Raw genomic sequence first — 14,124 nt, 5'->3', positions numbered from 1 at the left:
CACTTTTAAACACCCACACGTGGCGTGCTCTCCACCAATAGGTATTGCAAAACTATCCGGGGTATTTATGAATTGTAATTCATAAAAAGTAACTCTTATATAGGGCAGGAAAAAACTGGGAGAGATCTCAATTTTGTTGTTTTATTTAAATAAAAATTATTTTACAAAAGAAAAAAAATCCACGCACAAGAAAAAGCCCTCCTTCACCCCTTCAAAATGGAGTATTTTAGCCTCATGTTTAAAAAACAGGGAACTATATCGTTCAGAGCTTTTTCATAGCACAAAAGTTAGACTTAACTTAATTTGAATGGCAAAATTGAGTAGCAAATCAAGATTTTTGAGTTACTTACAACTGATACTTTTTAGCATTTTGCTATAAAAGGACAACCATTTGCTGTACAGTACATTTTGAGTTGTTTCCCTAATAATTGTGGATTGACTAAAACTAAATATAAGAAATTCCTACAATTTGCTTCATGACGTTCATGCTACCACATGTAGCTTGGACAAGTGCAAATGATCTTACTTCTTGCATCAGATTTAGTCAACATTTCTCTGACCTGTAAATACGTACATATATTCCCATGGCTCTTGTCCATACCATATTTACCTAGTACATGTACATGTTCTTAGTGTATGATTTTTGTCATTATCTAATCATATTTACTCTGATGGTGGGGTGGGGGGGGGGTTGCTGAAGACACTGATAGCAATGTAATGGAAAAGTCCTTGAAGTACCAATTACTAATAATTGTTTCCGGCTAATGCATTATGTAATAGACAGCAACTCATTAACTGTCTTTTGTATAACTGTATCTGCATTTAAATGGACGCATAAAAGGGACACAATAGTAGGTCCTGCTGCTTCTGCAGCGCAAGCTAGAAAGGCCTGAATTTTCATTCCAGAAGAGAGGACGGGGCAGTTGGGGGGTGGGGGGTGGAATGACCGTATTGGTTGATTTCTAATTGGATAGCAAAGTCCGCATCAGAAGGACTTTGTTTACAAGATGTTGTCAATTACTGACATTTATAAGGATTGTTTCTTTGGTATATGGCATATACATGTATGGCAGAAATTTAAATTTGTGCTCTACCATTTCAAGGGCTACATGAAGCCTGTAATCACAAAAACTTGCTAAGCACAACCATTTTCATGCTTAGAAAAAATAGGTTACCAGCCAGAATACCATATATTAACAGTAACCATTGCTGGAACTAGCCCCCATTCATTTCTTGCGTAGCAAAGACATATCTTGCATAGCCAAGAAATTCCGAAGCAGAATTTGTTGCCTAATAGCTTTATGAAACTGGGCCCGGGGCATGGAGGCAAATGGCTTCCTTGCCTCCATGAAGTATCGGGCCTGACACCCTTCAGCAACAACAGTAACAACAACAGCAAATGATTAAAAAAGACCATCAACTTATGCCCGGTTCATACTCCTGCGAATGCGATACAAATTTTGACGTCACAGACTTGCGACAAACAATTCACATCAGTTGACTTGTCCTCAACTCCTGCGAAACATTCGCTGCGAAAACAGCCATGTGACGTCAAATGTATAATGTGATATATGCATTTGTGTCTGTATGCTGGCAGCTGGAGAGAGAGAGAATGTACGACGGTATACTTGACGAGCCTGCATGATGTACTACATGTTTGTCAGTGTTATCCATGAATTGATTTATTGTCTTAATGCAGCCGTCTTTGACCTTGTCTGATTGATTCTGTAGTCTTTTGCTCATCAGTCCTCCTCACAGTCCTTCTAGAAGCCACTTGGGATGAGGGCAGGTGCATCTTGGCATTCAGTTTCAAGTGATGGTGCATGGTGCTGCCCAGGATTTCTTTAGTGGCAGAAAAAAATTATGTTTGGCCTGCAGATCAATGAAATAGACTAAGACCAAGAAGTAGTAGGCCGACACAAAATTGATGGCCTTTGAATCCCATTCATAAATTTGTTCATTAAATTTTTCAAAAACCCTGTAGAAATTGAGAACAATTTTGCCTTAGCTTATCACCTTGACTCTGCGTCAAATTTCTATGCATGCGTAGAGCACTGACTAACTCCTCCCACAACTTTCTTACTAGCGTGCTTAAGCTTCAAACTATTGCATGCACGCAAACTTGCGTGAGCCAAATACGCCACATACCAACTCAATTTTGTCAAATTTTCGCACTCAACACGACATCCGATAGCACCCTCTTTCGACACGATAAATAGGTTTAGTTCATGTTTAATCACTTCTGACTGTGATTTTATCGCACATTTAAACTCTGTTTTGTGATCTCCTCCTGACCAATCAGAATGGATTAAGTGTCCATGGTGTTTATGACTGTAGTCTTAGGGACTCCTGCGTCGTACAACTTAAAAAAAAAAAAAATTAGGTTTGGATTTAAATATCACAGTTTTTAAAATCCAGGTGACATGGGTGATTCAGTTAAAAAAAATGAGTTATTTTGGGCAGTTTAAAACAATTATTTTACCAATTTCCTTTGGTTGGAAATATGATTCAGTAGTTGACGTCATATTTCACAGGGCGTGTTTGCACCATGCTGTCAGTATTTTTTCTCATCTATAATTTGGTGTGATTGGACAAATTTATTACGGCTGTGAGTTATGTTGACATTTTTTATGAATATTTTAAGGCTTCCCGATTGCTTGGTACATAGGCTTGTCAAAATCTCGTAGGTGGATGTGTTACTTGGTGTGATAAAAGAGAGTTATTGCCGGTTAAAGGAAATTTCAATTTGAAAAAATAAAGCCATCACATGATCCATCGTTTTGTATCCAGAGGGAAGTGTAGGATTGTTTTGTGAAGCCCAGGGGATTGATGCGACTAAATAATAAATGTTTGTTGCAATAAATTCAACTCTTTTTTTAACTAAAAAAAGCTCAGAAGAGGAGTTTACAACTTAGGTCTTTACCTGAACCCCTTAAAAACACTAGACACTTTTGGTAATTGGTAAAGACTAGCCTTCACCGTTGGTGTATCTCAACATATGCATAAAATAACAAACCTGTGAAAATTTGAGCTCAATCGGTCAATGAAGTTGCGAGATAATAACGAAAGAAAAAAAACACCCTTGTCACATGAAGTTGTGTGCTTTCATATGCTTGATTTCGAGACCTCAACTTCTAAATCTGAGGTCTCGAAATCAAATTTGTGGAAAATTACTTATTTCTCGAAAACTACGTCACTTCAGAGGGAGCCGTTTCTCACAATGTTTTATAATATCAACCTATCCCCATTACACGTTACCAAGTAAGGTTTTATGCTAATAATTATTTTGAGTAATTACCAATAGTGTCCACTGCCTTTAAAGGCCACAGTTTCCTGTACCGAAGTGCCCATAGCCAGAAAGTGGCTGCAAATGGCTGCAAGATTTGATCACATCACTCAATTAAACTCATTTGGTCATCAAAGCTGCAAAAGAATAATGAAAGTAAAACACCATTTGTTGCACAACTTTGTGTGCTTTCAGATGCGTATAAAATGCCTTAGACCGGAAGTATTTTAATATTTGAGTAAGAAATATTCTCTATCTCAAAAACTATAGCCCTGTTCGCATTGAACTTAATTTGGCTAAACTAACCGAGCCAATGGGTAACTTACCCATTTTAAGTCCAGGAGGTTTTCCTCCCAGGTAATTTACCCGACCCGAATGGGTAGTTTAACCGAGCCAAAGGTGCCCAGGAAGATTGACCAGGTCAGTTTAACCGAACCAGAAAGTCCAATGCGGACGCAACGACTCGGTTAAATCTCCCATCCGTCCGTGGCCTGAAGAAGCTGACATGTTTTGTCATGGGAGAATAATGTTTTCGTGATTATCGAACTATTCAATGTCACGCAGGGGGCCAGCTCGGTTAGTTTACCCATGGTCTTGGTTAGTTTACCCGAGTCAAGTAAATCCAAGTGCGGACGCTGGTAAGTTTCCCCTTTTGGAATGTTAACCACTGTCTTGGTAAAACGTTAGTCCAATGCGAACACTGCTTTAGTTACTTGAGAGGGAGCTGTTTCTCACTATCTTTTATATATACATGTAATACATGTATCAACAGCTTCCCCTTGCTTTTTACCAAGTAAGTCTCTATGCTAACAACATTTTTTTGTAATAACCCAGTGTCCATTGCCTTCTTTCACTGCCTTACATGTAACTTGAGGACAATCGTAAAATTGTATTTTCAAACTACTTTTGATGTTGTTTTTCCATTTTTCTTTCCTTGATGAAGGCGATGACAACATTAGCATCGGCAGTAAGACCGACACAGCCAGTTCAATCTACGGTAATAACTACATGGCCGGGAGTCGAACCAGTATCGGTAGCGCTGGATGGTATGGTGGTACAGGCACGACGGAGAGCGGCCACGACGCAGCGCGTGATGAGTCAGACAGTGAACGCAGCACTCTTGGAGGTGAGGTCAAGAAAATCAAAAATGTTTTACTCCAAATTTCGGTGGATGGGATTTTGCTTATTTTGCATTTGCGTTTGATTCATATGGATTTATTATTTATATCTTTTTTTACTATCAGGATTTATCAGGGTTTCGAGGAATACTTGTTTTTGTGATAAGTTTTTGATTCTTAGGTAACTGAAAATATTTATGCCAACTGTAAAAAAGAAAGTTCTTTGGAAATTCTTTGTTAAATAGTTGGTTACCGGACCTTTCTACTTGGTATTTTTGTAAATAGCCATGAATTCTTCTCTTTTATTCCCCTTAATTCGATTTTGTTGTCCAACAATTGTACTGGTTCCCATTTTAACTCTACTATTTTTATAATTATTGCTATGAACGGTTAGTCCTAAACCTAATCCGAATATATTTCCATATTCTTGTTGAGAATTTATTCTATTTGACGGACAACTTCAAGTGACTTTCGCCAGTCTAATTGACCGTTGTATTTTTTTTTCAGAAAACTAAGTGTTCCCCTAGGTTTTTTTGGTTTTTGTCAATATAATGCAAATTTATAGCAAAAATCATAAAGAGAGATACAATTAAAGCCAACTAAGCCTAGTACCAACCGCATTGTTGACCGCAGCATTCATGAACGACTTCAACCCTCAGAAATCATGCATGAATCGTTTCTTAAAATCAAATATTTGGATTTGGATCTGGGTAAATATTCTTAACGAGCAGAGAGAAGACAATGTTTAAATACCTGTTTAGATGTGGGAGTAAAACCCCGAAAGAATTATTCTTGGGGACAACCCTCGCAGTCAGGGACTGAAAACCCAATCCACATCATAGTGCCCGTGGTGGGATTTGAACTGGGCTCCCAGAGGTGGAAGACGAGGAAAGATACCACTACACCAAACTGACGTCAAATATTTTGGGGTGGAAAATTATCCAAACCATTTTACCTTAAAGGGAATCCTTTCTCAAAATAGTTTACACTAACAACAGCTGCTTCTTACCAACTTCAAGTTTTTGTGGTCATTCATTTTTGGAGTAGTTACCAAGGACCCTTACCTTTAAGTGGTCCATCATAGATCATTGGATTTTATTCACGTCACCGTCATTTGTTTCCTCTGATACCTAGAGTCGAATTGAATTGACTGGAATTTGGCCATGCTATTTTTGTTTGTCAGTCTCTCTCTCTCTCTCTAATTCAATTTTTTTTATCAGAGTTGTTTTTATCATATCAGAACTCGGAGTGCACTTAGCCTCAGCACTAAAGACAAATGTTATTACAGCAAATCCAAATAGATAAAACAATCCCCATTACTGGAAATATTTTGCGGTCAAGTATCTTTTCTTTAAGTCTTTATTCACCACATGTTTGTTTTCAAGATTTGCCGTCTTAAAACTGCATTACTTTTTCAATTTTTTTTCCCTGCAAAATGTGCTCCTCTTACTTTATCATGATTGCTTCTGCTCAGCCTTAGTGACAAATCACAAATGTTGTCCTCATATAATACTAATATAATATAAAGTACCCAATCTTAAAAGTGTTTTGACTTTAAACAAACTCTTCTGATTTTCGTACCCACTTGTTCTGTTTTCCTGTTATCTGACCTTAAGTTTCACATCGGAGAAAAGGTCAATGCTATTTTTTTTGACAGCTGTTTGTCTTGGATTGTATGAGAAATGCTAATTTTCATGACAAGCAAAATGTCACTTGGTCTAGATGAAAAATAATGCCAGCCAACCGCACTAATATAAATCTTAATCCCAAATCTGAATAAACATCGGCTTCAAGTTGCTAGTCCTAAATCCTAGTTTCATTTCCCCCGACTATTTCACCCCCGATATGTCATCACATATTTTGCATTCACACGAAAATATCTCTGTGGCCCTCCTTTTTTATGACCTTCAAAACAAATTATTACGAAAAATCTTGTGAGAAATCTGGGGGGGGAGGGGAGATTTCAAATCAAAACTGAACTGATAAAATCCTAAACCTTGTGAAAAAATATTTTACTAAAGCTCATTCAAAACAGTTGATTTACGTCATCACTTACGTACATCTAGTTGTTTTTCTCGACATCCTATCTGGATTTGCACTCGTAGAGAATTAAATGTCAGGGGTAATTTATTTATTTGCCTTTCTGTAAGAAGACTTGTTTGACATGTTCTGCCTATCGACCCTTTTTTTGCCCCCTTAATAACAGATCTTTAATCATGTGGCGATCGCCTTTATTCATGTGCTTGGTTGGCTGTCGGGAAAACTTGTTCTAAGGTCGGGTCCGAATTAGAAGTTGCAGATATTGCTACGGCTAGTACATTGTAGATCAGCTATACATCGAAGGGAAATTATTTTTTTTTACGTATATTTTTAATGAGAGATCGCCTAATATAACAAGGCCGCACGGCCATTTCAAAGTGAGGGCTAAACTTAACCTTTGACCTAAACCAACTGCCACCAGGGGGGCTCGTTGCCACCTACTCCTGGGGCTGATACAGGGTTACCCCCTTCACAGTAGGCATGGATGTACAATGTAGGCATGGGTATCATCCACTTTTTTAAAAAAAAATTTATGCAAGTGGCCAGACACGCAAGGCCTGAAGGCCACTTCATGGTGTGGGCTGCAATTATTTTGTTCCAGAGGCCGTTGCCGCCTACTCCTAGGGCTGAAACAGGGTTACCCCCTTTTACAGTCCATACGGATGTAGGCTTGGGTATCATCAGTCCGAAGCCTGGCCGGTAGAGCAGAAAGCACTACCTCCCCAACTTTACGTAGCAAGTGTCACAACCGGGATTCAAACCCACACTCTGCTGATCAAATACCAGAGCTTGAATCCAGTGCTGTTAACCGCTCAGCCATGACACGCCACTACGAGCCTGGCTGGTATTTCCTGTAAAGGCTTTCAATATTAAGCGAAAAATAATCTTTTCTGAATAGGTACGTATGTATTTTGCCATCACAAGGTGCCAAATACAAAGACCAGTGTCTCCCCGGTGTTAAATTGTGTCCTGTCCCACGACGACGGGTCACCCTCAAGGCCCAATTTCATAGAGCTGCTTAAGCACAAAATATTGCTTGACAAATATCTGCTGAGCAGGTATTTGCGTATTTGCAGGATACCTGTCACAAATTGTACACGCGACATGGTAGTTTGGCTGGTAAGCATTATTTGTAGTGCTCAGCTTGTTTTTGTGCTTAAGGAGCTCTCTGATATTGGGCCCTGGTTACTTGCAACCATGGCACCGCACCATTCTACACCCACCCTCATCATCATCATTATCCACCGACACCCATAAATGACCCAACTTGTCCCACACTCTCTCTCTTTCTGTCTGATCACTCAACCAACCAGAGCGCAGCCGTGCTAGCTCTCTGCGCTCGCTCACCAGCACAAATGTCTCCAACTCAGGTGAGAAAACGAAGGTGCATGATGAATACACCCTGCCGAGAATTATGAAGAAATAAAAAGAAAACACCCCCCAAAAAAATCCTTAGATCTAGCCTGTTTTAGCTGCACCCCTCCTCCCCCCTTAATGCCCAATTTTATCCTCTCCTATGAATGCATTCATTCTGTCCGTAGAATTAGGAAACCCTCCCACACCTCTTTGTTATAGTTTTTATTGCCCAAACTCTTGCTCTTAGATAAGGCATGAAAGAAAGCAATTAGAATTCCTCTTTCCTTAAAAACATAGCCACCCTCCCCATCTAGATTCCCTTACTTAAATCTTGATTAGTAAATAAAACAATTAATCCATCCTTGAATGAAAGATCGTTAATCAGAACACACTCTGTCCAGAAATTAACATCTGCTCTAAGATTACGCACCCCCCCCCCCCCTCTGAGCTCCTAATTCTAGGTCTCTGAAATCTGGAATGAAAAAAAAAACAATACAAGAAATCCTTCTTTCGTTGTACCCCATCTTATCATGAATGAAAGGAAGTAAACAACAACACCTCAGCCCTTAAAGCCATTAGACACTTTCGGTACAGACAAAAACAAAAAAAGTTCACAGATTTACAAATTATTTACAGGGTTTACAGAAGGTAATGGTGAAAGACTTCTCTTGAAATATTACTCCATGAAATGCTCTACTTTTTGAGAAAACATTAAAATAATTAACAATTCTCGACAACGAGAATTACGGATTTATAGTAAACACATGTCATGACACGGCGAAACGTGCGGAATCAAGAGGGGGTTTTCCCGTTATTTTCTCCCGACCACGGTGACCGATTAAGGCTTAATTTTCACAGGTTTGTTATTTTATATATAAGTCGTGATACACGAAGTGTGGGACTTGGATAATACTGTTTACCGAAATTGTATAATAGCTTTAAAAGCCATTGGACACTTTCGGAACAAAAAAATTAAAAGTTCACAGATTTACAAATAACTTACAGGGTTTACAGAAGGTAATGGTGAAAGACTTCTCTTGAAATATTGTTCCATGAAATGCTTTACTTTTTGAGAAAACATTAAATACAATATCAATTCTCGATATCGGGAATTACGGATTTATTTTAAACACATGTCATGACACGGCGAAACTTGCTGAAACAAGGGTGGGTTTTCCCGTTATTTTCTCCCGACTCTGATGACCAATTGAGCCTAAATTTTCACAGGTTTGTTATTTTATATAGAAGTTGTTATACACGAAGTGTGGGCCTTGGACAATACTGTTTACCGAAAGTGTCCAATGGCTTTAAAGGTTACGCTCCCCCACCTTTCAATGCATATAGACTTTAAAAGCATTCTAGATTTTTCCCCAACCCTCCTACTTACTTTCTCCCCAATTCTTTGAAGTTTCTCTCACCTAAACCTTACATCCTGAAAAAAATGCATCCTTCCAGAAGGAAGTCAACAAAGCATCTGTCTTTAGATATAGCCCCTTCCCCACCGCACTGTAATACAAGTAGTTTTTTTAAGCAGTCTAGATTTAGCCGCCAACCCTCCTCCCTATACTTTTTTGTAGTTTCTCTCAGCCAAACCTTTCATCCTGAAAAATGCATCATTCCTTGAATGAGACAAAAGAAAACAACAATACCCTGTGTCTTTAGATGAAGCCCCTCCTCCAATAGTGTAATGCACTCGATTCAGCCACCAACCCGCCTCCTCACTTCTTTGTAGTTTCTCTCAGCCAAACCTTTCATCCTGAAAAATGCATCATTCCTTGAATGAGACAAAAGAAAACAACAATACCCTGTGTCTTTAGATGAAGCGCTCCTCCAATAGTGTAATGCACTCGATTCAGCCACCAACCCGCCTCCTCACTTCTTTGTAGTTTCTCTCAGCCAAACCTTTCATCCTGAATAATGCATCATTCCTTGAATGAGACAAAAGAAAACAACAATACCCTGTGTCTTTAGATGAAGCGCTCCTCCAATAGTGTAATGCACTCGATTCAGCCACCAACCCGCCTCCTCACTTCTTTGTAGTTTCTCTCAGCCAAACCTTTCATCCTGAAAAATGCATCATTCCTTGAATGAGACAAAAGAAAACAACAATTCCCTGTGTCTTTAGATGAAGCCCCTCCTCCAATAGTGTAATGCACTCGATTCAGCCACCAACCCGCCTCCTCACTTCTTTGTAGTTTCTCTCAGCCAAACCTTTCATCCTGAAAAATGCATCATTCCTTGAATGAGACAAAAGAAAACAACAATACCCTGTGTCTTTAGATGAAGCGCTCCTCCAATAGTGTAATGCACTCGATTCAGCCACCAACCCGCCTCCTCACTTCTTTGTAGTTTCTCTCAGCCAAACCTTTCATCCTGAAAAATGCATCATTCCTTGAATGAGACAAAAGAAAACAACAATACCCTGTGTCTTTAGATGAAGCGCTCCTCCAATAGTGTAATGCACTCGATTCAGCCACCAACCCGCCTCCTCACTTCTTTGTAGTTTCTCTCAGCCAAACCTTTCATCCTGAAAAATGCATCATTCCTTGAATGAGACAAAAGAAAACAACAATACCCTGTGTCTTTAGATGAAGCGCTCCTCCAATAGTGTAATGCACTCGATTCAGCCACCAACCCGCCTCCTCACTTCTTTGTAGTTTCTCTCACCATAACCTTACACCATGTACACCTTCTTGGAATAAAGGCAAGAAAGCAACAAAGCCTCTGTCTTATTGATGTAGCCCCCTGCCCGCCTCCACATACAAGTAGTTATTAAAGCATTCTAGATTAAGCCACCAGCCCTCTTCCCAGCATCTTTCTAGTTTCTCTCACCCAAACATTCTCTCTGAAATTGCACTCCTTCTTTGAATACCCCACCCCCCCCCCCAAAAAAAAAGCCCTCTGTCCTTAGATGTAGCGTTTCCTCTACCTCTACAATATAGTTTCTAATGCATTGATCCCTTTGACTTTGGTTCCAAGTCTGTGATCATGGTTTCTTGTCTGCTTGATTCAGTATAGACCTTCTGTACATGACGTCATTTAAGTAGGGCGCCCTCGGCTAGAGGTCAAAGGAAGTTTTCTCATTAGCGCAACCTCTATGCCGCGCGTAAAATATGTGTGTTTTCCATTGTTTCATCCAGGCCTGGTTTCATCACTATTATAATGAAGTGCGCATTTTAGGCGTCGCAGCGTTTACACGATTGCCCACCAAAATGGTGAGTGTGGCACAGTTGCCGCGTGTGACGTGCGTGAATAGAGGCAAATGGTGATTGGCTTGGCTTATGCAGACAAAAATAACCACAATTTCAGGCTTGATGTCAAGTCTACCATGCCCTGAATGAGTAGTCAGTTTTCGTTTTGTAGTATTTGATAATCAGTCTGATTAGAATCTCCCCCCTTTTTATGCTTTTTTTTTTTTTTTTTTTTAATCTTTGATTTCTTATTTTGCATAAAATAATGGTTGAGGTACTGAAGTAGATGTAAGAAGTATATCGTTGTAATTTGCATACTATTAATAAATAGCACAAATAACTATAAATCAATCAATCAATAAAAGTGTTCAAATATGTGAATGAACATGCAGGCTTGCTGTGGTAGATCGTGTTGATTTACATGTAACTTGTTTTCCATTTCCTCAAGTTATCATCGAAGATGATTAAACAAATTGAAAATAAAAATGAGCTCAATTATTTTTAGAGTGAGCCTTTCTCTTCAAAAGGTTGAAAACTGTGTGGTTTCAGGTACTTAAAAAAGATTCACAACAGATGGAAGTTTCCCCTTTATTGTGTTTCTTGTCTCAATATAAAAAGTGCGGATACGTTTTGTTTTTGCTTTTAGATTATTTGATATTAGTCTAGTGACAGATTAGAAGGCTAGTATGACAGCGAAAGTGTTAAATCAAGTGAAGTGTTAAATGCAAGACATTTTACTTTAAGAAGAAAAAAAAGGTGTGACTGATTTATTAGTCATCGTTGAGTACTGGAAATGTATACTCACTTTTTCTTGTAGGTTCACTAATATTTCAAAGAAAACGGTAATATATTAGATTAATGATGATTTTTTTTTCGTTCTACTGGGTCCATCCATTTTTTTCCAACCATTAACATTTATCATTGCCATTTTCTGCCCCCTTTTTGTTTCCTCTTCTTTTTTTTCTTTTCTTCTTTTCTCGCACGTGTATAATTTTCTTGACATTTACGACAAGTAATAGAAACTGCTGACGTGCAATAATGACTGCTGGTTCTCATTTCCGTTTTGGCGTTCAATCAAAAAAGCACAAAGAAATGTGATATATGAGGCTGGGCTTCAGACTATGCCTCTGTTGTGATCAGACAAACACGGTAACATGAAATTAGATTCTGGTTTAGTTGGGGAGCGACGTTCGGACGGCGGGTGTCTTTTGATTGGTGAGAAAGGGGGTTGGACTAAGGAGGCGATAGTCAATCAGAGTTGACAGGACACATATGTGGAGTCTGAATTATAAAGTGTTGAGGATGGGTGATGAGGGGGGGGGGCAGCTGGAAGGGGGCAGGGTCAGGGTTAGAGGGATAGTGAAGCTTGATATTGTGTCAGCTGTATGAAATAATATTAATAATGCAGCAATTATTAGGCGCACTTTCCTGTAAACCATTCAAAGGCACTGGTCTAGGTAGTTTAACAAACATGGCTGCTTAGTGGGTAGGGGGATTTGTGTAAGAAGAGTGGGTTGTTTAATGTGGGTGGGGGATTGGGGACATGGCTAGGAGAAGCTACTATGATGACCAAGACATTTTTTTTTTTTTTCTCACTGGAGGGGGGAATTTTATTCAAGTTTCTTCAATGTACACAAGCTACTCAAACTACTGGTAAAACCAACTACTTATAGAACGATACTAAAAACAGGAAGTTTGATGATTATGCATGGCATTTAGTTAGTACATAGCAATACAAAAGACATACATTGTACATGTACACAATGGGTTGGAGTTACGGAATGTAAAAAGGGATTGTATAATGGAGACAGTGTGGGCATTCACATTATGGCTACTTTTGTAGTAGTGACATTTTTTGCAGAGGAGTGGGTTGAACTTGGGATGGCTGTTTGTGAACTACAATGGACTGTATGAATGTAGTCAATCAAAATTAAAGAACAAACATCTATAATGGCCTAGGGATGATTGTGTGCGAAATTGAAGAGTGTAAAGGGTAGATGATAGGGAAACAATGTGGGTGTCAGGCATGGAATTCTCATATTGAATTAGTTTCTAAAAAGAGTATGGAATAAACATCGTATTGAATAGTTGAATTGTGGAGTCATGAAAACGATATGTTAACTGTGTGTGGAGTTAGGTTCGCAGAATGGTGAGTGGGCAGTGAGATTCATGTTGTTGGCTGGGTTGAATGATAGCTTGGGGAGGTGGGGAGGGGGAGTGTGACGGGGGAGGGGATAGTGTGGCATGAGGGTTTGCGAATGAGTTTCAGAGAGATCACCACAATCGAAGACATCACACACATTATAGACCAATCTGTTAGCGCAAGTGATGCATTCTGTGCTGACTTTGCCGGGACGCTGGCAGCGCAAGGTACACGAAGACACACGGAAACAGTCATCTTTTGCAATTTCATGCAAATAAAGTCGTTCCTTAATAACTATCACAACTATCTGACAGGACAACGTGATACACAATTGAGCATCATTGTAGGCCTATAAGCTTACATGTTCTTTTTTAAAGAGAATATAAAGTTTTTACTTCCTGGCATGATGTGCATGGCAAGAATAGTTGAATCTTGTTTTCAACCCCTGCAGTGTGCAATATCTACGTAGCATTTTTTTTTCTGAAACATTTATTTTGGTTTTGCTTTGAGGTGCCCTTCTCAAAAATATCTTATTATGATGGTCAACCTTAATGGGGACAAAAATATTGGCTATGCTTGTATTTCCCAAAGTTTCCCCATACTGACTAGTTTGACTTTTCTACTGTTCAGGCAAGGGAAGTCACTGGGGGAAAAGGGCGTGTCTTAGGGCATGTTTAAACGAGTTCATCCTATTGAACCAATCCAGTCTCAACTGTTTTAAATCAGTTCAGTGCATAACCTCTGCAGTGTGCAATATCTACGTAGATTTGTTTTCTTTCGGAAACATTTATTTTTGTTTTGTTTTGAGGTGCCCTTCTCAAAAATATCTTATTATGATGGTCAACCTTAATGGGGACAACAATATTGGCTATGCCTGTATTTCCCAAAGTTTCCCCATACTGACTAGTTTGACTTTTCTACTGTTCTCAGGCAAGGGAAGTCACTGGGGGAAAAGGGCGTGTCTTAGGCATGTTTAAACGAGTTCATCCT

The 14,124-nt window shown here is 39.2% G+C and overlaps 1 protein-coding gene across 3 annotated transcripts in view; it reads left to right on the top strand.

The window, feature by feature from the left end:
* Positions 1 to 14,124, top strand: part of LOC117290429 (double C2-like domain-containing protein beta) — a 58,714-nt gene that overhangs the window by 30,751 nt on the left and 13,839 nt on the right. For 2 of the 3 annotated variants that reach the window (XM_033771839.1, XM_033771838.1), the window contains exons 8-9: positions 4,230 to 4,412; positions 7,758 to 7,814. In XM_033771839.1, coding sequence (XP_033627730.1) covers positions 4,230 to 4,412; positions 7,758 to 7,814 — 240 coding nt within the window. The remainder of the gene's footprint in view (positions 1 to 4,229; positions 4,413 to 7,757; positions 7,815 to 14,124) is intronic. The other variant, XM_033771840.1, reaches the window with a different exon arrangement.

The sequence above is a fragment of the Asterias rubens genome, chromosome 5, assembly GCF_902459465.1.
Source record: "Asterias rubens chromosome 5, eAstRub1.3, whole genome shotgun sequence".
NCBI lineage: Eukaryota > Metazoa > Echinodermata > Asteroidea > Forcipulatida > Asteriidae > Asterias > Asterias rubens.
Note: the sequence above shows the minus strand (reverse complement) of the source record. Positions and strands in the feature narration are given on the sequence as shown.